This window comes from Colletotrichum karsti (assembly GCF_011947395.1).
Source record: "Colletotrichum karsti strain CkLH20 chromosome Unknown Scaffold33, whole genome shotgun sequence".
NCBI lineage: Eukaryota > Fungi > Ascomycota > Sordariomycetes > Glomerellales > Glomerellaceae > Colletotrichum > Colletotrichum karsti.
In genome coordinates this window covers 272,609-296,122 of record NW_024065933.1, presented here as the reverse complement: position 1 = coordinate 296,122, position 23,514 = coordinate 272,609, and the positions used below count along the sequence as shown (strand labels likewise).

Below are 23,514 nucleotides of genomic sequence, written 5' to 3'. Positions count from 1 at the left end.
CATTCTCGAGTTGTGTTGAGAAGCCATATATTAAAATCGAAAGTTGATTCCCGTGGAGTATTATTGTTCGAATACTAGTAGGATAATGAAGAACACTGAATTCGCGGAGCGGACAGTGGTTCGAGTCGTCGCTAAGATAACCAGACAGAAGAAGGAGGCTGCCCTGACGGCCTTGATAAAAAGGAAAGGAGCCACCAAAATCAAGAGGAAGAGAGAGGCAAATGGGTGCCGCTGCTTACTAACGCTTTGTTTCTGACCGTCAGTTCAATTGTAAATAAGTAAACCGCCTGTTTAAGACATCAAACTCTCCAAGTCATCAGAGCGTGGGAGTCTTAGAACACAAATCGTAATCCATTTGTTCGAGGTTGTTGGTTCACCGTTCGTCTAGTCGTAACTCTCTACAGACCTTATGGCTAAACATGACAGAGAACCAACGTTGTAAAGGCATCACATAAGAGTAAATCGGGGAGATGATGCTGGTCGTTGTCATAATCTCACTCCGTCAGCCGTCAACCCCGCTTATCAATGGATTACCCACATGTGTACACATTCCCATAGTCTCGCCGCCTCTTTCACGGGGTCTAACAATCATCCGCCTTACGAGCCATTCTCAACAAGGCTAACTTCAGAAACTTCAGGCTTGAAGGTGTCGAATATCTAGAAAAAAAGAATATTTTGGAGCAACAGTCATTTATTTCGGAGCGCCAGACAGACACCATTAATCGCCATACTCGTCGTTCGCGGTGCTTCACCACGTTTGCAGCCAGCGGAACTGCAGACTTGGGTCTCAGATCTCTCTGCGGACCAGGAAAAAATGGCTTACTTCTGCGATGGTAACAGCGAGGTAAGGCGGTGAAGTTGTGTATCGTACTTTTGAGTTGCTGGAAATTGCAACCCGAGATCTTGGCAACATGAGTTATGCATAACACGCTGGCAAAGCGCCTTCTCAAGGCTGCGTCAATATCTCTGGTTGAGACCCCGCAACTCACCTGCTGCTGTTATTCAATTTCAGTCAGCCATATACCTTTTAAGATTCCTGCATTGTATACGGACAAGCCCTAGCCAGTAAAAATAAAACCTCCACTTTGGTATGTCTCTCATCTTTTGCCGAGCTGCATTCTCGATCTGCATGTATGGACGAGGGTCTTTTTGGGTCCATCAATAATTAGAAGTGTGAATCAAAACACACATGAAAAGCCATGCATTAACACTGCAACCCGTAGATGCGGTAATTTTGTAGCGCCGAACACGTCAACAAGATGCTGGTCCCTTGGCAGCTGGGCCAGCGCGTTTGGGGATCAACGTTATTCGCAAGGGTTGGAAGTTGATACCAGAGATTGCACAGTTACCTCTCATGCAAATGCATTTGAATATATTAATGTGATAGCACGAACTTATCCATCACGTTCATGGCGCAATTTCTGTTGGAATAGCATGTTCCCATTTGTGGAAGAAACCTCATATGGCGTTCTCCTCCCTGCTCTGGCCATTGTCGGACTCAGTTTCTGGAACTGAGTCGACGCGTAGGAGGAATGTGGACTTTCATGCTGTCTGTGTCAATTATCGCCATCATCAAAGTTGCTATGGGACAGTCCTACCGGCCTTCCACTATAATACTGTCACTTTATCTCTCATCCAAGATCATCTGTAGCCACCACATGAAACCTTACCTTTCGGAAACATATTATTTCAAATGTCATAACATCACCATGACCTTTATCACTAAGCCGTGGAACTCGTACTCGTAGGGCTTGCTTTTCGTACCTTGTGTCTCAACTTCAAGCAGTGCCACGAGTCAATCTGCGAACGACACTTTCCAAACAATCACAAAACCCAATGGAAATCCAAATGCCCTCTCAACAACAAAGGCTTTCTCTTGGGTCAGTATTCCTCTCGTGAGAGTAAGCTTTGAAACTGAGATTAGAGAAGAGTTGAAACTGGTTTGTGAGCAAATGGATTGGGACAAAGTGTCATACCGTCATGCCAGCAACTGAAGGGGATTGCGTAGGCTCTCCAAGTATGGCAAATTTGTCGCGGCGTCTATTTTGCAGATGTACTATGTTAGCACTCCGGAGTTAGCATGCCGGAGAACGATATTGTTCCACATTTGATGGTCTGCGCGGCTGGAAAACAAGAGGGGGGAGCAAATACTGGGAATCACGAAGCCTCAGCCGTACGGATCGGGCGTTTTCTTTGTATTCCGACTCCGGCTTAATTCCAGCCAAGTCCATCCTCCCCAATCCCCAGAGTCCGCTCGATAAAACACGTTACCCTCTTGAGAATGATCCAGGGTGTGGGCCCTTGAGAAACGGGCGTAAAGAGATGGTGTCGTGAACAATGCCATTCAACATTGATTGTTTGATGATTTGCAAAGAGTTGTGGGCGAACGATTTCATTCAAGTATCGACTAGTTCACCGACAAAACAATCGTAATTAATGTATTGCATATCCAGTATAGCAGTTATAGGGCAAAACCAATCTCGATTCAGCGATGGGGTGCTTTCTTTTTCATTAGCAACTCATTCCTTCGTGGAGACTCTTGCTTATCTGGAAAGACTGCCTGGAGATCCTGATCTGAAAAGAGAGGAGAGTTTAGTCCTCGATTATAATACCTAATTTTTTTTTTTCAACTTTCGCCATGAAGACGTGCTCGAGGATAAAGATTCAGCTAGGCTCGACAATGCTACGGCTTACTACAAAACTCAAAGCCGTGTGACTCAAGGCGTCACTTCGCGCCTTCTTACTATAGGAATTGGGCACGAGTCACCAAGCCCTTGAAAACTAGCAATACTCATTTTTCATTATATAACATCGACTGGTATAACGTTCGACCAGAACTGAAGGAGTTGTCAACAACCTCACATCTTAATCGCCTCCGGTCGATCGCTATGTCCGTTGCAAGCGGTAAAAAAAAAGCAAAAATACCTTCAACTCGAACCCTCGGCCTTCACTTAAACAAATACAACACCCAAAAGAAAATAACTGAAAGTCGTGCCTCTTGACCACCTACCCCGTGAGGCCGTCAACAAAGAGCCCGGGCCCAGGGCCCACCGGGACCCACTCCTCCCGCAGGTCCCGTGGCCCGGGCTCGGAGGTACCCACACCACCACGCCGATTTCCACGACAACAACACCAACCTCACGTGTACGAGGCAGGCGCGCGCAAAAATAGTGCGACTCAAAGTATCACTGAGGAAAATGTTGAGAAAAATTGCAAAAAAGAAAGGCTCGGCTGTTCGCATGCGTCAGAAGATACATGGACTCACCCTCACCGCAACCTGCGCTGGATCTGCTCCCGGCGAACCTCAAAACATCCCTTCGAAAACAGGTGCAATTGTTATTTTGCAACGAAATTGTTCGGACCTATAGACCTTGGTCTTCGTGTGTTCGCGATTCTTGGGAAGCATCACCCGACGGCCGGGTTTTGGTAGATGGAGACACGCACTCCATGACCGCGCCTGCCCACCGACGCACATCATGAGTATTATTTACGGGTTTTGAAACACGAAAACCCGAGGCATCTAGTTTTTCACATCACCACGATGCATACTAGGTACGTTGGGAATATCCACACATGTATTCTGCGGGCTTTATTGCTGCTCATCGCGACCCGACACGAGCTGCTGAAGAATTGCTATGATGAAGACGCAACTAATATTTTCCGTCTTACAGAACCGCTAACTCGGTTCCTGCAACATTTACGAAGCGAACCTTACTCTTGCTAAGCGCATTACCGACCTGCTTAACAGCCGCCTCCGTCACCAATCCTTCATCATCCCAACTGAAGTCGACCGCACCGCCGCCTCTGATCCTCAGACCCTTGACGCTGCCACCTCCCCAGGCTTTTGGGATTGCGGGACCCAGCACCACAGTCCGAGACGCATCTCTCGACGAAAACGACAAAGGCAGATCGACAACCAGCATACTCAACACCGCGCCGCCCAAGCCAAAGTTCGCATCGATTTGGAACGGCTGGTTCAAACCCGAGTACATGCTGAATCCGTTCGGCGCGAAGTTGACGTCGATCGCATACCGAAGCTGCTCATACGCCTTGTCCGTCTCGTTAAGCCGCGCCCAGCACGCCGTCCGCCACACTTTAGCCCAACCCGCGTTCGCGTCCTGAGCGTTACCCATACCCCGCGCGATGAGCGTCTCCCGCACGACAGACTGGATCGTGGAGTTGGTATACCCGCCGAGGAAGGACGAGACGGAGTACCCGGGGTACCAGCCGGTGAGGTGCGAGAGGTGGCGGTGCGTGGACTTTCCGTCGTACCCGTAGCTGTCCGGGAGTTTCCACTCCTTCATGCCGCCCCATTCCGCGACGTGGACGCCCTTGTCCAGACGATCCATGCTGGAGGCCACGTTCTCGAGGAACTCGGCGTCGGGCTCGGAGACGAAGGTGGCGCCGTGGAGGACCGCTTCGAAGACTTGGTGGATCTGCTGGTGGTAGTGCGTGCAGCCAAAGGTTGTCGGGCCGGTCTCGGGACTGTTACAGGGGTTGACGACCAGCGTGCCGTCGTTGAAGAAGAGGTCTTCCTGCAGCTGGGAGAGCCAAAAGGCGGCGACACCTTTGATGAGTGGGTAGCCTTGGCGCGTGAACCAGTCGAGATCTTGGGTGTATTCGAAGTTATCCCAGACGTGCTGCATCATCCAAGCGGCAGCGGCGGGGTCTGAAAAGTGTCAGCAAATCCGTGGAGATTGGTGAAGGGAGCTGGGACTGTCGACTCACAGTTGGCCCATTCTGCGCCCTCCTTCATCGCAGTATGCCCAAAAGTGTTCATCTCGTTGTGGACTACCCAGCCGTCGGCATTGTACAGCAGCTTCGCAGTCTCGGTTCCCCGCGGGACCCAGGTGTCTTCCATGTAGTCCCAGAGAGCGTGCTGGGTCTCGCCCAAACCGGTCTGGTCGGCAGCCCAGTAGTTCATCTGCAGGTTGATGTTGGCGTGGTAGTCCGCGCTCCAAGCTGGCCAGAGTTGCTCGGTCCATCGCCCCTGTAGATTCGCAGGCAAAGAATTCGCGCGAGAGGACGTGATGAGGAGGTGACGGGAGTAGTCAAACAGCAGAGCCTCCAAGTAAGGGTCTCCGCCATCGGTGTAAATGTAGTCCGAAATCAGTTTCCCGGTTTCCTTTTCCTCAGAGCCGAGAGTGTCGGGTAGGCTCAGTTCAAAAGCACCCTCGAGACTCTGATAGTCGGCGATGTGGTCTCCTAGGATCTTGTCGAATGACTTCGTTACGGCGTCAGATGTTGTCTTCTCGACGATCGGACCAGGATCTTCGCCCTTGAAAGAGTAGTTGTTCTCGGCATTGCCCTTCTTCTGATCATAATTCGTCTCAGCGCCGATAATAATCGTCAAGATCTTTTGGTCTTCTGCCGGTGTGATCTTTAACACACCTGCGCACGCACAAGAGGTGGTAGCCGCGCCCTTGTCGATCCTCGCAATGGAGTCGAACTTCATGCCCTCCGGAGGACCGAGCTGAGTGACGCCGGTGAACCGGACGTTGTCTTCGCCGCAGCTCACCTCGAAGGTGTCCTGGTCGACCAGCGTGTTTTCGTACCCTACCTTGACAGCCGGCAAGTTCTTTTCTGAAGCGATGTGGTACACACAGACCTGATCTGGGTACGAGCAGAAGTGGGATATCTCGAAGCCTGTCTGGTTGGCCGTGAACTTGGTGTGGTGAACCCCGGTCTTGAGGTCGAGTGTTCTTCTGTAGTCGCTGTATTCGCTGATGCCCTCGATGTCGACGGTGAGGTTGGCTAGAACACGGTTTCCACCGTAACTGCTTCCTACACCAAGTAAGGGTGAAACATCTAGATGGAAATTAGATTCTAATAGCATAGACAACATCGCAGTGACTCACCTCCCGTCCCATTCTCGAAAATCGTGGCTCGAATCTCTGGAAGAGCTCCATATTTCGGCTCTGTTGGATTGCCTCCTGTGTAGTTCTGTTATTGTTCATTGTTAGTGATCTCCTTAATGTTGTGGGTTAGTCGAGACTGACCGAAGCTTCAAACGGACCTCCGGCCCAGAGAGAGTCGACGTTGAGATTGACTTTTTCCGATCCGGGAGGGCCGAACGGGATTGCTACGGAAACGTTAATTCGGTCCCGGAACGCCGGATCGGGCGCTGGTACTTACCACCGAGTTTGCCGTTGCCAACCGGATAACCGGTCTTCAGAATGTACCCGTCTCCGTTTCTGTCACCGAACGTTGCAGGGACAGAAGACCATAACGAACGAGCTTCGGACAACCCGAAGGTTGTATATGACAACAGAAGACAGCTCAATTGGGCCTTCATGATGTATCAGTATCACTCGCAGCTTGATATCGAGCAGCCCTATCACACCTGTTTCCTGGCGAATAGTCCTTCTATTTGTAGTATTGTACATTCAGATCAACCCCGCGTTTGCTCCCCGATCAGATCTTTGCCGACGTGCCTGACGACTGTAACCATGAGCCCACGAAGCCTAGGCACGCTACAAGCGGAGTGCGGGCAACTGCGCCTACTAATTTCCCTCCAATTATCGCGACTCATAGTGACATAAACTTGCATGTTCGAGAGTATCCGCTTCTTCATTCGGACCCGTGCACCGGATTCCTCGGTCAATCTATCAGGGTTTCGGCGTACCTGACGGCGTGATGTCGTTGGGGTAGCAGCATTGCTACTGCGGGGTAGAACGGGTGTCTTGGCATATCTCCCGACACGAAGCGAATGGACGTTGCGGGCGATTGAGGAAAGCTTTCCCGCGAGATTTCAATGTCATCTTCCACTTGGAGCTCGAGAAGTTGGGAGACGTCGTCGGGATTAGAGCTTGTGTGGGAGGGAGCTTGTTCAAGCGGGGGAAGAGAATCAGACGGGACAGGGGAGCGGCGTCGGCCGGCGACTAGGCCGGAGCCGAAGAGATTGGGAACGGCGGAGAAGCGACAGGACGTTGGCTTTATCGATGTCTGATGTATTTTGCCACAGACACTTCTCGTTTCTGTTCAGCACTGCTGAGTTTTCAATTCCACCTTGACTGAGGTCGACATGGCACTCATAAATGACGTCCGGTCTTACATCGTGGCGCGCGTATCACGGCACTCGCCGAGCTAGCGCTTACAAGGAGGAAGAACTTTCAAAGGAATCAAAAGCCAACAATCAAGCCCGATTCTCGGGATTGATCCTTCGTTCCACAAGTGACGTGGAACAGCAGCAATAGCTGATAAACGGAAGCTGTTTTCGTCGCCATCGAGTCTCAGCTCTAGTTCAAAAGACACAACGTCCCCTCTTTCATCAACGACTTGGTGCCAAGCATTTGAACATTGTAGATTGCGAATCTCAACTCCGGAAACCACGGGATCCATTACTATTGACTCTTGGGAAAGGGAAGTGCCGGCCCTTCGGTCAGCCATCCAGGGCGATGTCCTCCTGCCCGGCGATGAGGGGTACGAAGCCAGCTTGGAACGCTGGTCCATAGTTTGTATCAAGCGAGCCGTATGAACACCTCCCATTCCTAAACTTGCGCAGTTACTGAACGCCCTCAGGCCCTAGTCATAAAACCGAAGTCGGCCCAAGACGTATCCTCAGCGATCCTTTTCGCAACGAAGCACAACATCCCCTTCACCACCTGCGGCGGCGGCCACTCCACCGCTGGAACCTCCTCCTCGGACGGCGGAATGGTTATCCACCTGAGCCATCTCCGCTCCGTCTCCGTCGATCCCGAGAAACGGCTCATCAGCTACGGCGGCGGGTGCACCTGGAAAGACGTCGACGACGAGGCGTGGAAGCACGGCCTAGCCACCGTCGGCGGGACCGTCTCGCATACCGGTGTCGGGGGTCTCGTTCTCGGCGGCGGTCAAGGTCTTTTGAGCGGGCTGCACGGCCTTGCTGTGGACTGTCTGGTCGAGGTCGAGGTCGTGCTCGCGGACGGTTCTGTTGTTACTGCCTCCGAGACGGAGAATGCGGATCTGTTCTGGGGGCTGAGGGGCGCGGGGGCGAGTTTTGGTGTGGTCACAAGGTTTACCTCCAAGGTGTTTCCTCAGGGCCGCGTGTGGTCTGGAGCGCTCATATATCCGACTTCCAAGCTTCCCGAACTGGTGGCGTGGGCGAACGAGTTCATCGAGAAGATGGACGGGGGGCAGTTCGTGGTTATGGCCTTCGCATACGCACCACCTCCCAACCAGACGCCGATCATCGTTGTGCAGCCGTTCCACAACGGCACCGGAAAAGAGGCCAAGGAAGGTCTCTTCAAGGGCCTACTCGAAGCCGAACCGTTGATGGACATGACCCAAGAGATGGACTATCCCGTCGCCAACACCTTAGTCGACGCCTCCCAAGGCCCCGGTGCGAGAAGACTGACAGGCGGCACTAACCTCACGGCACCGTTCTCACTGTCCAAGTGGCAAGAGATGGAGAGGGAATTCTACGCGCGCGTGGACCAGGAGACGGATCGCGGCAACGACATGCGGACGAGCGCCCTGGCGGTGGAGATGTACAAAAAGGACAAGGTGGCCAGCGTGGGGTTCGGGGCGACGGCGTACTCGAACCGCGGGATGTACTTCGACTGCATGGTGTTGACGTGCTGGACGGACCCGGCCAAGGACGGCGATGCAAGGGGCTGGAACCGGGAGCTGGCGCAGAATATCAAAGGGAGGAACCACACAGGCGAGACTGGCGGGGTTGGGCAGTACAATAACTACTTCAGCGATGTGGTGGATGTGAAGGAGGGGTTCAAGGGGAACGCGAAGAGGTTGGTTGAGTTGAAGAGGAAGTATGATCCGGAGAACAGGTTTTCGAGGAGTCCCTGGAAGATTGTTGTGACGTAGAGGGGCTTTCTTCTCGTAGACAGATTGCTAGGCGGAGAAAGTATCGTATCAACAAAGTAACTAGGCTTCCAACGAAGACTGACATCGTCAAGGCTGCTGATTCACTCACGTATTCATGATCGTCATCCTATTTACGTCGCCGTTTGACTCGAAAGAAAGAAACACCCAGCCCATGCAAAGTCACCGTAACAGGAATGATCATACGTGTCCACATTCTTTCTCGCGGAGTCCAGACGGCCTTCACCGCTGTCATTCAAGATGCTATCTGCCTTGCCCTGCGGAAAGAATAGGTCACCGAGATGGCATCTCACATATCTAGAAGCATTGATGAAACATACTGATCGGCTATTGAAGTACATTCATGCTTAAATCTAGGTTACATCCGAGCTTCTTGTTCTTTATCTCACTGCAGAAAATGGAGGTGTTTGGGCACGGAAGTTATGCAGCCAACACTTCGCAAACTTCGTCTACTGTTCCACAATTTGCTATGTCTCAAGAAGAAAGAGAAAGTGCGTTGAGATGACTTCACTTTACATGATAGAGCTGTGGGTCTTTCTTGCTTCCATGGACAGCGTCCATGTAGGGAGGGCTCAAGAGACGTGGCAGAGACGAGGAGGACGCCTGCAACATGTCTAGATAGCTCTTCAACTCCGGTGATCCTGGGCCTAAGGGAATCAGCAACATCTATAAAGCCTCCCGAACTTCCTCTCCCAAGGTCATAATCATCATCACGCCTAAGTCTCAAGATTCAAGCCTGTCAACCCAGTAACGCCGTCGTATCCAGCCACAACGATGAAGCTCCTCTCCATCGCCGCTCTCGCCTCTCTGGCCGCCACCTCGGTCATGGGCGGGAATTGTCCCAAGGAGTCCACCTGCATTCAGGAAGAATGCTCCAACTTCCAAATCAGCAAGCATGTCAGGACCGCCGAGAACGTTTTTGAGGAAACCAATCTCGGTAACCCGATTCTCGAGGCGGACTGCATCGATCGTCACGGCACAAAAGTCTTTACCTGGCTGAAGCTCAAGCAATGCCTCGTGAACCGCAAAGGCCAGATGTACTGGGGTTACAAGTAAGCCTCGCTGACCTGCGTGTTTGCCATCCAACCGATTGATGTCCTGACGCCATCGCAACAGCGGCAACTCCAACTGTCGACAATGCAGTATCAAGGAGCGCAAGTCCAATTCTGATCCCGTCATCATGTCCTGCTGGTGCCCCGACGGCAAGACAGCGTTCACCGAAATCAACCTCTGTGAGTATAATCATGATATTCCTCCGTTTTCTTCGTTTCTTCATGGTCTCTAATGCCTCCGATACCAGCCGAGGGCATCTGGCATTACGATGGCGTCATCGGCTGCTTCGCCTGGGACGGCCACAAACAGCCCATCGCGCCGGTGAAGAAGCGCTCCGTCCCCGAGATCCCCGCCGAAGCCGCCGTCGAGGCCCGTGACATCGACGATCTCTCCGCCCGGGACCCGGGCCTCACGGACGACCCCGTCGGAGCCAACCACCACCGTACCCCCGCCGAGCCACGAGACAACAAGATCCCCTCCCCCCCTATCAGGGCCCCTTGGCCTCAATGGCCTCGCATCCAGCCCCCGAAGATCCCCTTCGTCCCCCGATCTGACGCCACCGTTGAAGAGGAGGACCCCACGATCGTCGAGACCCGGGGTGACAAGACACCCTCCCCACCTATTAGGGCCCCTTGGCCCCAATGGCCTCGCATCCAGCCCCGGAAGGTCACCGTGTCCCCCCGATCTGACGACGTCGTCGACGAGGAGCCCGAGGACGTCGAGGTTGGCGGGACCCGGCGCTTCCGCCGATTTTAATCCATGAAAATCCGAGGACCGCGACATTTACCCGGATTTCATCGTCTTCGTCGAAATCTTGGAGTTTTCAGGGATGCGTGTGTGAGTAGCTTCGTGGGACGGTTTCACTGGATCAAGTTGGCTGCAGAGACAATATCATAGCACGTAGCTCTTGAAGAATCAATGCGGTTTTCAAAGTTGTTTTCGTGGCGTGACATGAGGACGATGTGTCCTGCTCGTGTTGTCTTTGTCTGTGGTGCTTCAAACATCGCAGTCTTTGATACCACAGGCAAGGGCGCAGCTGCAGAATCAAGTAACACCAGACACCCCTCACATCAACCCGTCAATATCAAAGAAAACATACCTCAACAGAAAACCCCAGCTCACATATTTCAAAAGTACTTTTCATCCTACCCCATTCATCATGCTTTCAAAACTTCATGAAGTAGTATCATTCCCTCCCTACCTACCTCGTCACACAACAAACTTCCCTCCGCACCCACCACAAACCTCCTCCTCCGTCTCGACCTTGGCCTCGGGACCAAGCTGCTCCCGCACAATCTTCTCCACCTCCTTCGCAATCAAACACCGCAGTCCACAGACAGCACACGCCCTCGAGATCCCAGGCGCCAATATAGCCAGCCCCGTCGCCGCGCACGTAGCTTTCCAAACAAGTCAGCAAAAAAGCACATCCATGACGCAAGGGGAAGGCGTAACCTCACCAAAGACGTGCCTCCTCTCGCACACAGACTCCTTGCCCCGATCTTTGAGCTCCGTCTGACAAAACACGCATCTCTGCTTACTCCTAACGACGCTCAGCCTCTCCTTCAGCGAAACGTCGCCCGCGCTCGCCGTCGCGTCCCCCTCGAAACCGACTGTTCCAGGGACGGGAGGTCCACCGCCGTACATCCAATCCCACATCTTGGCCTCGGTACTCTGCCTCGCCCAGAACGGCCCGGGCTCCTCTCCCCTCCCGTCAACATCCATCTCGTCTTCCCCAGCAGCAGCAGAAGCAGCGAGAAGCGCAGCCTTGCCGCCGAACATGACCCTCGTCTTGACCGTCTTCTCCGGCTGCTGCGTGCTATGCTGCGAGACGAGCACCGCGCTGACCCCGCCGACGGTCGACGTCGTCAGGCCCCACACGCGCACCCTGTACGGCCGGATCTGCTCGCCCGCGTCCTCGGGCAGGTCGAAGTCGTCGTCGTCGTCGTCGGAATCGTCGTCGTCGTCCGAGGCGGCGGACTCGGCGTCGGCGCCGGGGGCCGTCCCGCCCGCGCCGCCGCGCCCGAGCATCGACGCGGGCACGGACAGCTTGACGGTCGAGGAGATGGTCTCGGCCCACTTGGGGAGGGTGTCGAAGTAGGTGTCGATGGCGTTCTGCTGGAACCAGTTGTCGTTGCTGCCGGTGGCGGAGAGGCGGACGAGGGAGTATGAGGGGGCTTTGGAGCGCTTCGTCATGTCGGGGGGATGGATCACCAGGCCTGTTGTCGTCAGTTTAGCACACCCACCTCTAACTGTGATCTCTACCGGGGTGGGTAGACGTACTTGATATGGGATTCGTGGCGTCCAAGGAGGTCGTGTCCTCGGGGTACGTCGTCCCGCAGACATCTGTGCCGTGCTCCTCTTTCGCGGCTCCCTCGGCCCCGTTCAGCGCGACCTGGAACGGCATGGCTCTGAACGGGCTCGCGATGACGCCTCGGCAGACCTTGGCGCCGTCGCGGTCCCAGACGACGTTCTCCCACTCGACGAAGGCGTCTGAGGCGAGGTGGGTGCATATGCCCGTGATATCGGCCTCCTCGACGCTGGCTTCGATGCTGGCCCCGCGGTCCCAGGCGCGCGGAATCGTGATGCGGCGGAAGCCGACGTAGTTGCGCGCGCAGTAGGATATCACGGCCGTCCTGGAGTCCTCTGACAGCAGCCAGGGAGAGAATTTGAGGGAGAAGGCGGAGGTGTACGGGCTGTAATCCGGGTCCGTCTTCTATAAAGTGTGAGCAGCCGTGCAGCCGCAATAGAGGAAGTGATGTTAACTTACGCTAGGGGTTGGATGCGGTCCCCGTCCGGAAAGCCTGGCGACCTCCTCCACCCGCCACGCGTACGAACCCTCATCCTCATTGTTTTCGTCAGATAGGTAGTACTGCACGCTCAGCACCACAACCTCCTCCTCGTCCGTCGCATACGCCAACAAAGCCTGACCCGTCTCGACCTTCTCCGCCCACGCAAACGAGCGGACCTTGTCCCTAGGCAGGTAGGCCGCGTCCTCGCTCCCAGCGTCGGGCAGCGGGATGTTGGCCCCGACGCCCCACAGGATCCTCCAGTCCCGGAAGCCTCTCATACGGGCCCCGAGATCGACGGACCCGGCGTTGCCCTCGCCGATGACGAGCAGCGCGCCGTTGGTCAGCATGACGGAGAGGACGGGGCGCAGGTTGCGGCCGACGCCGGCGGGGGACCAGGCGACGGCGACGACCTGGTTCAGCGAGGCGCCGTAGCCGGTGACGACGCCGGAGCCGACGCCCTCGAAGGCGGAGGCCGCGTCCTCGGCGTACTCGCCGTCGAGGTCGTCGTAGGAGGGCGGCGCGAGGCCCTGGGCCGTGAAGAGGGAGGCGTTCATGCGCGGGTCGGGCTTGCGGGAGGTGGGGATTCGGAGGATGTAGGTGTAGTACTGCTGGCGGGAGGCGTTATCGTCCTGGGCCGGGGGCGCGCCTGGCGTGGTCGTCGTTTGCACGGCATCCTGGGCGGCGGCGGCGGCGGGAGGGTCGACGCCGTCGGTTGGTGGGGTGGGTTTTGACGAGTTCTGTTCCTCTAGGGCCGGGAACTCGGGGAGGAAGACGTGGACGGAGTCGTCTGCGGCCACGGCGAGCTCGGCGTCACAGGAGAAGGTGATGGCGTGAGTTGTCAAGGGCCGTGACTTGAGAGTTAGAGTCTTGAGAGGGGGGATCTTCAAGGTTGGGAAGGCTGTTAGCGGGGTCTGCAAGAAGTGTGGGCAATGTGGCGGCAAGAATTGAACCATGACGATGGTGCATGAGTTGTGTAAATGTAGATGAAAGATGTACGCGTTTTGAGGCCGTTGGCTCAGCGTCCGCCGCAATGAATCCATCTCACTGAGATTTCTGAGATGAGGCAACTGCGTTCCCGATAGTTGCACCGGCGAAGCAGATAAACGCGGCAAAGTAATACCCTCCTCTTAGAGCTTGCTTAAATTGTCGCGACGAATACATGGGCAATAGGAAGAAGAGTGCAGAAACAGCGACTGAGTCTACTGGGCTGGCTGATTTTATATGACCCAGCAAACGAACGTTTTTGGCCAGTATGGAAGGATTGTCGGCGAACTGAAAAGCGCAGCCTCAAAAGGAACAATGCTGCACTGACCTTGACTTTATCCATTTTCGAATGAGAATCGGACTTCCCCGTCCTCCATCTAGCGCCATATGATGTGGTGGGAGGGCTGTCCTCAAAATAACGTCTGCTCAGGCGCCGTAGCAGGGTTTTTGAAGTGCAAGCAAGAGTTCGGTGAAGATCTCGGTGAGTCGTAATAAGTGGTCCTCGTCCGGATATCTACGCAGGAAATACTCCGGATAATTCCAAGTTCGCAACAACCACGGAATTCAACATGTGCGGGCAGGCGCTGAGCTGGGATTGAGTACAATGAATTGCATGGAGATATCACATACTATTCCGAAGAAATGACTTTGTTTAAATGAAATCAAATATCCCTAGTCATATTGTACTCCTGGCCCTGTCCCAAAACGCCGGCTGTGCTGCATGCTCATAGATGTATAAAAAGACACAATACGCAAGACGAACTTCCGTCATGCCTTTACCGTCGCATGCCCGTTCTGCCCATTCGCCTTCTTTTCATCGTCTCGCGACTTGTTCGGGGACTCAAGATACGACCCCAGGGCCCAAAGCAGAGCAACACCAACAAGCGCAGTAGCACCCACAAGCTTCTTCTCCCACCAGTTGTCATTCGTCAAAGGCTTCGCCATCTGTACGCGCTTCGCCTGCGCCTTGGTGCTAGATTCCTTGGCCCTAGCCTTCTCCGCGAGCGTTGCATTCTTTGCAGCAGCGTCGGCCTCGTCAGCCCTCTTCTTCAGCGCAGCAATCTTCTGGCTCAGCTCCAACAGCTCCTCGTCAAGCACCATGTTCTTGGCCCCGTCGACCTCGACATTTTGTACGTTGCCGAAGAAATCGGTGATGCGGCGGCTGCGCGCGGCATCGGCACCGCCGCGGAACAGGTCGTAGCGCACGCCGGCGTTGGAATGGATCTTCTCGTAGGTGTAGCTGTCGAAAAGCTCGCCGACCGTCTTCTTGGAACTCAGGTCTTGGACTTGCGATTCGAGGAACTCGAGGTTGTAGTATGTGTAGCGGTCGATGACGGCGACGCCGACGTCGTTGTCGGCGTGGTGGGAATAGGAGGATTGATCGAGTTCGGAGGAGCCGGTGGCGATGATGTTGGGGGAGTAGAGCTTGCTGTACATCGTGTTCGCTTGGCACGTGTCGATCATGAAGAGGATTTCGTGATATCTAAGCAATTAGTGTCTGTCCGGCTCACTAGGCAACGAATGTTTCTGGCATACCTCTTCTTCTCCCACATCTGCTCGAACGCGTCTGCCAGATCGAATGCTCCAATCTCCTCGGCGTCCTGGAACTTGAGGAATTCGTTTCCGCCGTGGCCCGTCATGTACACCAAGATGTTGCTCCGGTCGTCCGTCAGAAGGCGCTTGCTGCGGGGCATCTCGTCGCCAACGCGGTCGGTCAGCAGGCGGATGAAGTTCTCGACGGTGACCTCGTAGCCGCGGTAGTCGACCTCGATGTTGTCGCCGTAGAGATCGACAGCGCGGTCTGAATTGCTGTAGACGGTTCCCGGGAAGGCGTTTCGCGGGTTGCAGGCCATGTCATCGGGCAGCATGAGGATGATCTGGGAGTCGGGGATGCCGAGGCGCTTGACGGTTCGGTATATGGAGAGAACATTGGCGAGATGGCGGTAGTTGAACCAGAAGCGCGAGGTGCAGACGAGGACGGCCCAGTTGCTCGTGTGCTCGGCGAGCACTGCCGGGGCGAGGGTCGAGGCGGCCAGAAGAACCGGCAATTGAAGGAGGCGTGAAAGCTTCATGGCGCGCAGGTTGTTGTCGAAGGTAGCGGGGAATGAATGCAAAAAAGAAAGGAATAGAGGTTGTAGGGGGTATCAAGGGAGACGAGAGACCGCCTCGAATTGAAGATGTTGTGTAGGCTGGCTTGGTAAGGGGAAGCGCCACGGAGCTGCATCCTGACAAACTCCAGCAGGTACCCGACCTTTAGTCAGCTCATGAACTGCTAGTCGCACGGGCCAGCGCCCCTCTGTGGGCGGAAATCCGACTGCTGGACCTCACCCCACACGATCTTGGAGGGTCGATGTACCTCGTCGAAGTACATGCTGGGGCAGGAGCGATGTGTAGATATCTCACGAATGATGAGAAACATTCATATTACCAACGGGGATCAAAAAGATGAAATAGACTTGTAGTTAGACTTCTTTCGTGTATTGGCGAGTCTAATATGTAAATTTTACTGTCCATGAATGTGCCTCGTTGACATGAAGCATGCCCCAAACCAATGTCTTCTAATGCTGTCGTTCATAACGCGAGAAGGTGAGATGAAGAGTTTGACTCGCCTATTTCTTCGCGAGAAGCCACAAGAAAGTAGAGTCAGTCTCATCCTTCACGATGTCGTCCAAGAGGACCTCCAGTCCGGTCTCCTTGATCTGGGCGAGCGTCTCCTCAGAGCCCCAGCCGCTCCAGTACATCCAGCCCTTCTCGTGCAGCCACTCGTCCACGACGTGACCGGGCGACTTCTCGGCAGAGAAGTTGACGAGTAGCAGGCCGCCGGGCTTCAGCCATTTGGCCATGCGGCGAATCATCTCGCTCTGCTCCTCGCGGGGCAGGTGGATGACGGAGTACATGCCGAGGATGGCGTCGAAGGAGCCCTCGGAGAACTCGAGGGCCATCATGTCGCCCTCGACGTAGGTGACGCGGTCGGTGCCGTGCTTGGCGAGGTTCTCCCTGGCCAGCTGGATCTGGGTGCTGGAGAGGTCGTTGGCCGTGACGAAGAGGTCCGGGGTGGTCAGCAGCCGGTCGGTGACGGGGAGGCCGCAGCCGCAGCCGAGCTCGAGGACGAGCGACATCTGCCCGGAGAGCGGCTTCGCGACGAGCAGCTTCTCCATGAGCTTTTCGAGGTACTCGAGGCGGAGGGTGGTCTGCTGGAGGGTCCAGTCATTGTAGGCCGGGGCGATGGTGTCGTAAGACTCCTTGAGGCGGGCCTTGAGGTCCTCCGGGGCGAGGGAGACGTCCTGTTCCTTTGGGAGGGCGGCCATTATGACGGTAGTGTCTTGATATTGGGTTGTTTTTTTAGACTATCTGATGCCTCCTGTGACGCTGACGCTCTTGCGATCAATGTTCCCTTGCCAGTCAAGTGACGTTCTTTCGCAGCTTGACGATGAGGGGGAAAGGCAGGCTCAGTGGTGTGGCGGCTTGGGCAATAAGGTGGTTAAGTAGGTAGGTAAAGATGCGGGGTGCAGGGTTGCGCTGAGGGCGATACGAGTTGAGACAAGGGCTTTGACTGGTGAAGTGAGGTGAGATCTGACTACATCATCCAGTTTCAACAGTCCAGTCTGTGTTCTCTTATCGTCGATAGATATACCAATTCGATATGCCATCGTCAGACGTCAAACCGAGCTATATTCTGGCGGTCAACAGTAGAGTCATCCGGCCAGAATCGAGTCTGTCGGCCGCCTCGATGAGTCTACAGCGAGAATCCTGCTTATGAGAAGAGAAGGAGAGACATTGGGACTTTGGCGACTTGGTTCCATCGCGAATGGAGGGGACTGCACAGCACGGACCACTCCTCTACTCTGGGGTTAGCCCGGCTCGGTGAGTGGTGATGTTATCCTTAAATGGGACGAAGGTGAGTGTTCCGGGTGGAGGATGTGTGGAGTCGCTGGGTACCTGAACATCCAGGAGGGGTTCTGGAAGCGCTGGGTGTGCAGTCTGGACTGCCGCTTCGGAGCATTCGAGTCCGAGATCGTGAACCGCTGTCGCATATCCGTCCGGCGCATGTTGAGCTGATGCTGATCAGTGATCACGTTCCTAATGTTGCGTCAGGATCGTGTGATGCTGGGCAGTGTCTTGGGTGAGAGCCAAAGGCAATGCAGCAGTTGGATGCTCGAGAATAGGTAATTGACATCCAACCTAGGTGAGACCATGCAGAATGATGTTCGGGGAAATTACATATGTTTTCCGCCGTTGATGAGGTGGCCGTTGAAAAGTCTGATTACTTAAGCTTAAAATCCGAAGAGGTGTGCACCTTGCATTTTTTGTCATTTCAGGTGAACTGTTTTTTTCTCCTTCACCCCACGTGCTGCAATGACGTTTCGCAGCCACGGTGGAGAGGGACAATCACATGCACAGAGGAAGAAATGAGCTCTCACTCTGCATTTGTGGCACTCCGCAAAAAAAAGCACCACTGGACGGGACTGCGACATCGAAGGCCGCTGCAACCCGCCCGAGTGACCGACACATGCACACTTGAAATATGTCCATGTCGTTCATTTGCTGGGTTCCAAAGAAAAGACTCCAACGGCTGACGCGCCTGGCGTAGCAGCAAGCAGCTCCCTGTCTCGCTCTTCTGCCGCAGCTGCATCAAGCTCCAGCAATAGCAACACAGGAGGCAATTGATCTTCACCCCCTCTCAGCGCTGTCCCAGCCTGTCACTCGTCGTGTTGCTTGCATCTCCAACGACACCACACCACCATTGGATCATTTCCTGCGGCCTTCAACCCTTGGTTCCGGCCTAAAGGTAGGGTGGCTCGTCGACTCGACTCGACTCGACTCGCTCTCGTCCAAACCGATCCGCACCAAAACCAAACAAAACTTGTGCCGTCTGGCATCCCTGGTCCTTGCATCACCATACCCTGCTTGACGACCACATTGGAAAGCAAACAAAGAAATAAAACCTGCCCCGCACTTTCTCGCTGCCGTTTGCTGCTTGCTGCTGCAGGCCTGCACCTACATTACGACCCTTGGAGCCGAATCCGAATCCCAGCAGCAGCAGCACCTCAGGAACCAACTGCCTAGAGACAAAGAACATAATTATCCATCACGGATACGGACCAAACGGCAACAAAACAATCTCCTTGCTCGTTTGCTTTCGTTGTTTGCTCTGTCGCTGCGCCTCGACCTGTCGGACCCTGCTTCCTGCCTGCGCCCTGGAGGCTTGGTATTCCGATCCCAATAACAACTCCCAGCTGCCCAGTACCGAGCCGCGAGCTCCATGTTGCCCGTGGACTTTGTAATCTGCCCTCAGAGGAGACCTGCGCTACCGAAATATTCTCCACGACACCATCCCTCCACCGACGCTTGACCGACCCTGAATCTGGGTCCATCTGGTCTCCATCTAATTCAGTCCGACTCCCAGTCCTGGCCGCTTTTAGCGCTTGCGAAGTCGGGGTGCCCAGCTGGTCGGAGAGAGGGGCTCCCAAACACCGGATGACCGAAGCAAAACTCGTGGCAGGATTATGAAATCTACTATTTCCTCGAGTCCGCTGCCACTGCTGCCTCCTCGTCGTCTGCCTGTTTGCCTCGCTTTTCTTTCGACTTGACCAACACTTGCTTTTTACCAACTCCGACATCCGAAATCCTCGAATCTGAGCGCAACGGCCTGCCGTTTTTTCCCCAGACTAGACGCCTCTTCACCGGCTTCTAGTTCGCCCTCGCTATTTCGCGCTTCGTGCTTCCGCCCGCCGGCCGAAGCTTATTTCGCCTGTCCAAGCCATCCGATCCCCTGGTTGTACTACCTAGTTGGTGCCAGATATCTCCGGTCGCAGTCCAGCTGCCATTATTTGACCCTCCGTCCGTTTTCTTTCGTCACTGGAGGTGTCACGCTCGCCTCTAGTCCTTAGTCGTCACCTAACTCTAAGTCTGCTTCTGCACACCACCCGAGAAGACATTCCCGCACGCTTCCCAGTCACCAACAACATGGGGCGTCCGCCGGCGTACATCTTCGTCGTCAGGTTGGTAGACGTCTTTTCAAGTTTGTCCCACACTTCTTTAGACGCTGACGCTTCTGCAGGCACGGCGCACGTCTCGACGGCGCCGACAAGAGATGGCATCTCACCTCTCCGACACCCTACGATCCTCCTCTGACCTACGGCGGATGGCAGCAAGCCAAGGCTCTCGGTGTCAGAATCGCCAGCATTCTGCGCCAGGCCGAGGCTGATCTGAACAAGGCCCCGAACGGTCGCGACAGCTCAACAGACTCGAAGAAGCGACGCAAGTTCAAGGTCGTCCTCCACAGCTCCCCGTTCCTACGATGCGTCCAGACCTCCGTCGCCATCAGCGCCGGCCTGGCCCAGGCGCCTCCTCTGAACACTCCGTCCTACCCAATTCCGATGCCTTCACCCAGCGCGAACCCCTCTTCCTCCCCGTTCGTCCTTCCGGCTTCTGCTACCGAGGAAGTCGACCCTCTCTCCGCCGATACGAGCGAACGAAAGTCCGAAGTGCCGAAGAAAAAGATTAAGAAATCAACGCTACGTCTCGACGCTTTCCTGGGCGAGTGGTTGTCTCCGGAATACTTTGAAATGATTACCCCGCCGCCCGGCTCCGCCATGATGCTGGCAGGCGCGAAGGCAGATCTTCTTCGGCGGGAGAACATTAGCTCCCACGATCAAATCATTGAGCACGTTCACCATCATGCCAACTCTGTTGGTCAGGCCCAGAGTCAGCTCTGGAACAGCCCCAAATTCAAAGCCACCCCCGAGCGATCCGGCTCAGCCGACTCCAATGCGCCGTCCGTATTTGGGCTGGACAGTCTGACTTCGCCGACCGGCGCCCTTCCGCGAAGCCGCGCGGATAGCGCCGCCAGTTCATCCAGCCAACGAGTCCGTTTCATGGTTCCCGAACCCGGTAATCCGAACGACGGATATGTTGCCCCGACCCCGAACTACGCAGTCTCGTCGAATGTCAAGATCCCCGAAGGATACGTTGCCCACGCAAGGGACGCATGTGTGAACGTTGACTACCAGTGGGATTCCATGCGAGAGCCCCTCGAATGGGGTGATGGAGGCAAATACGGCGAAGAGTGGACAGCTATGCACCAGCGATTCAGGAAGGGTATTCAGAAGCTCGTGGACTGGTACACCACCGCTGAGCGCCCTGCTGAGATGGTCACTAAAACGGTGAAGACCTCTCACAACGGCGACAACGAATGCGCCATCGATGACGAGGACGATGAGGACGTCGAGTCGATCGTCATTCTTGTGTCTCACGGTGCAGGATGCAATGCTTTGATTGGCGCCATCACCCACCAGCCGGTCCTCATGGACGTTGGCATGGCGTCGCTGACAATGGCCGTCCGCAAACCCAACCGCGAGACCGAGCCATCCGGTTTGGACACGCCCATGTCTGAGGTTTCGGACCCATTGTCTCAGCCTGGCATCATTCCAGTGCATCAATACTACGACCTAAAGCTGTTCGCCAACACCGACCATTTACGACCAACCTCGTCTGCTACGCACAATCTCTCCAGGGCTCCGTCTACAGCTTCGAATTCGAGCGTCTCGCAGAATGGAGCACGAGGCCGCATCTCGGCGAATACGACGAACTCGTACACACCAGCCCCCATCACTTTCAACCCCGAATCCTTTGTCTTTCCAGGAAGCCGAAGTACTTCGGCCAACGCCAACCTCGGTAGCATGCGCCGCACGTCTCAAAACAATGCCTACTCTCTGCCCAGGGCTCCCACTCTGAACACCACCGGCATTACCGTGGGAAGCGGCGTCACGAGTTTTACGAACAACGCGCCCCCGATCAACACCAACCCTTCGCCGACACTGTCCGTCGGCCTGTGGTCGCCCATCACACCCAAGAAGGACACGGACGACGAAGACGAAGACGATGACATCTTCCCGGACTTTGACCACCGAAAGAAGCTGGCAGCGCTCTCCCAACAAGGCCCGGAGATCGTCAAGCCGCCGACGCCCGAGCGAAAGGAGCCGCAGTTCGGTGGTCCCACCAAGGTCCCCCTGAGGTTCCAAGAGATCTCGCGCCCGACCTCCAGCGACGGCACGGAAGACGAAAACAAAGTCGCGCCGCTCAGCTTCTCCAACGGCGGTCTATGGGGAGCGCCGCGGCCCCTCGGCGAGACGGAGATTATGCGCGACATGACGACCTCCAAGAGGCGGTGGACCGTCAACGAGCGCGCTTAGAGTACATCCGGAAGCGAAACGGTTAGAATGACCCAGAGACTGAGAACGAGAACGTACAAAAGAGAGTACGGAATAGCACCAGGCATGGAAAAAACAGCGAAATCGTACACAGAGTTACGACGGTACATTTGGGTAGCGAAGGACCACATATCAGAATCTCCCCATTCATTCTGCATGGCGTTAATCAACACGGGAAAGAAAAGTAAATGGGGCGGCGGCATTTCGAGATCAGAGAAAAGATTATTGTAATTATCACCCAGAAGTTAAAAAAGGGGGCATCAGCGGCGGAAGTTCTTTTTTTCACTCCTCTTCTCTTTCGGATTTCCCTCACGAAGCATGGATAAGATACTGCGATGAAAAATGATAAAAAAGGATATTTCTAGTACTGGCATATTTATATGTGTACAAACCCAACTCAAACTTGACTCCCTTCGCTTCTATCGTGTGACGTTAGTTTAGGAAAGTATAGGTGGTAGTAATTCGTGACGAGTGCCTCCCTCCAGCAAAAACGCCTCCTCTTTCAACAAGCAAGCACAGCAGTCCGTCCATCTAACCAAACGTCTTGTTCATAAACTGGTGCGCCAACTCGACGCCCAAGAAGGTGGCCGCGTTCGCGGGAACGGCCCTCGCCAGCGCCGGCCCGAAACCGGGGAAGAAGGCCTTGACGCCCCCCTTGCCGTACACCTCCCTCACGATCCCGCCCACCGTGACGTTGCCCTCGGCCGTCTGCAGCCTCGACTTGACCGTGTCGACGGGGAAGACGGGGATCCACATGGCCACGCCCGCCGCGGCGCCCGCGGCCGTGACGGCCAGCAGGCTCAGCTCGCCGGTGGGCTTCCCCGTGACGGGGTCCGCGGGGGTGAGGCGGCGCTTGATGTACTCGTAGGCGGCGAAGTAGGCGGCGGAGCCGGGCCCGTCGCGGGCTAAGGTGGCGGCGGAGCCGCGGAAGACGGAGCGCAGGCCGCCCTCGCGGTAGAGGGAGCGGACGACGTCGAGGCCGCCGGCGTACTTGGGGGACTCGCCGGGCTGGAGGCGCTGGGACTGGACTTGCAGGATGACTTTCACGCGCTCGAAGGGGGCGGTGATGGCGGTCATGGGGATCGCGGAGAGGAAGCCGGCGGCGGAGACTTGGGCTATGGAGAGGGGCGCGTCGGGGGCGGCGGCGGAGGAGCGGACTATGGATTTTCCTACGTCGTAGCCCCAGAAGGAGACGGCGACTGTTTTGAGGAAGGTCAGTTTGTGTTCTTTCTGCCCTGAGTAGATATGGGAGGAGCAATGGGAGGAGACTCACACATGGGCGTGACGCCGACCAGGGGCGCGGACACGCCGGCGTACAACCCCCTCCTGAGGCCGTCGCGGGCGATGCTCTTCTTGACGACATCGACGGCGCCCTTGTAGACGCCGGCGTCGGCGGTCTGCAGGCGGACCTTGACGAGGTCGAAGGGGTGGCCGACGACGACGGCGCAGACGCCGCCGAAGCCGCCGGCGGCGAGGGAGCGGAGCTGGGAGGCGAGGCCGGAGGCGGCGGCGGAGGCGTCGGCTTTCAGTTCCGCCTTGGACTCGGGGATGTGCGGGAGTTTGTCGGCGACGGGGGCCGGGAGGGCGGATGTGAGGGCCGCGTTGGCGGACTCGGCCGGGGACGAGGGGGCCATCTTTTTTTTGGTCTTTGGGGG

At 55.6% G+C, this 23,514-nt stretch overlaps 8 protein-coding genes across 8 annotated transcripts; 3 read left to right on the top strand and 5 right to left on the bottom strand.

Annotated features, from left to right (window-relative positions):
- Nucleotides 1-3,665: 3,665 nt before the first annotated feature.
- Nucleotides 3,666-6,295, bottom strand: CkaCkLH20_09356 (uncharacterized protein; the record flags this gene model as incomplete). Its single annotated transcript, XM_038892071.1, has 5 exons — nt 3,666-4,669; nt 4,729-5,808; nt 5,859-5,943; nt 6,000-6,082; nt 6,136-6,295. The coding sequence occupies 5 exons, from the start codon at nt 6,293-6,295 to the stop codon at nt 3,666-3,668; spliced, it is 2,412 nt and encodes an 803-aa protein (XP_038742654.1).
- Nucleotides 6,296-7,306: 1,011 nt separating this feature from the next.
- CkaCkLH20_09355 (FAD binding domain-containing protein) lies at nt 7,307-8,802 on the top strand (the record flags this gene model as incomplete). The annotated part of the gene is made up of 2 exons (XM_038892070.1): nt 7,307-7,471; nt 7,522-8,802. 2 exons carry the CDS (start codon nt 7,307-7,309, stop codon nt 8,800-8,802), a joined length of 1,446 nt encoding a protein of 481 aa, XP_038742653.1.
- Nucleotides 8,803-9,594: 792 nt separating this feature from the next.
- Nucleotides 9,595-10,629, top strand: CkaCkLH20_09354 (uncharacterized protein; the record flags this gene model as incomplete). The annotated part of the gene is made up of 3 exons (XM_038892069.1): nt 9,595-9,872; nt 9,937-10,052; nt 10,121-10,629. 3 exons carry the CDS (start codon nt 9,595-9,597, stop codon nt 10,627-10,629), a joined length of 903 nt encoding a protein of 300 aa, XP_038742652.1.
- A 453-nt stretch (nt 10,630-11,082) lies between these two features.
- Nucleotides 11,083-13,549, bottom strand: CkaCkLH20_09353 (uncharacterized protein; the record flags this gene model as incomplete). Its single annotated transcript, XM_038892068.1, has 4 exons — nt 11,083-11,270; nt 11,331-12,089; nt 12,154-12,586; nt 12,641-13,549. The coding sequence occupies 4 exons, from the start codon at nt 13,547-13,549 to the stop codon at nt 11,083-11,085; spliced, it is 2,289 nt and encodes a 762-aa protein (XP_038742651.1).
- Nucleotides 13,550-14,414: 865 nt separating this feature from the next.
- On the bottom strand, nt 14,415-15,718 carry CkaCkLH20_09352 (peptidase C13 family protein; the record flags this gene model as incomplete). Its single annotated transcript, XM_038892067.1, has 2 exons — nt 14,415-15,129; nt 15,183-15,718. 2 exons carry the CDS (start codon nt 15,716-15,718, stop codon nt 14,415-14,417), a joined length of 1,251 nt encoding a protein of 416 aa, XP_038742650.1.
- Nucleotides 15,719-16,255: 537 nt separating this feature from the next.
- CkaCkLH20_09351 (uncharacterized protein) lies at nt 16,256-16,954 on the bottom strand (the record flags this gene model as incomplete). Its single annotated transcript, XM_038892066.1, has 1 exon — nt 16,256-16,954. The coding sequence occupies one exon, from the start codon at nt 16,952-16,954 to the stop codon at nt 16,256-16,258; it is 699 nt and encodes a 232-aa protein (XP_038742649.1).
- Nucleotides 16,955-19,613: 2,659 nt separating this feature from the next.
- On the top strand, nt 19,614-21,841 carry CkaCkLH20_09350 (phosphoglycerate mutase family protein; the record flags this gene model as incomplete). The annotated part of the gene is made up of 2 exons (XM_038892065.1): nt 19,614-19,648; nt 19,708-21,841. 2 exons carry the CDS (start codon nt 19,614-19,616, stop codon nt 21,839-21,841), a joined length of 2,169 nt encoding a protein of 722 aa, XP_038742648.1.
- A 549-nt stretch (nt 21,842-22,390) lies between these two features.
- CkaCkLH20_09349 (uncharacterized protein) lies at nt 22,391-23,493 on the bottom strand (the record flags this gene model as incomplete). The annotated part of the gene is made up of 2 exons (XM_038892064.1): nt 22,391-23,058; nt 23,133-23,493. The coding sequence occupies 2 exons, from the start codon at nt 23,491-23,493 to the stop codon at nt 22,391-22,393; spliced, it is 1,029 nt and encodes a 342-aa protein (XP_038742647.1).
- Nucleotides 23,494-23,514: the final 21 nt, after the last annotated feature.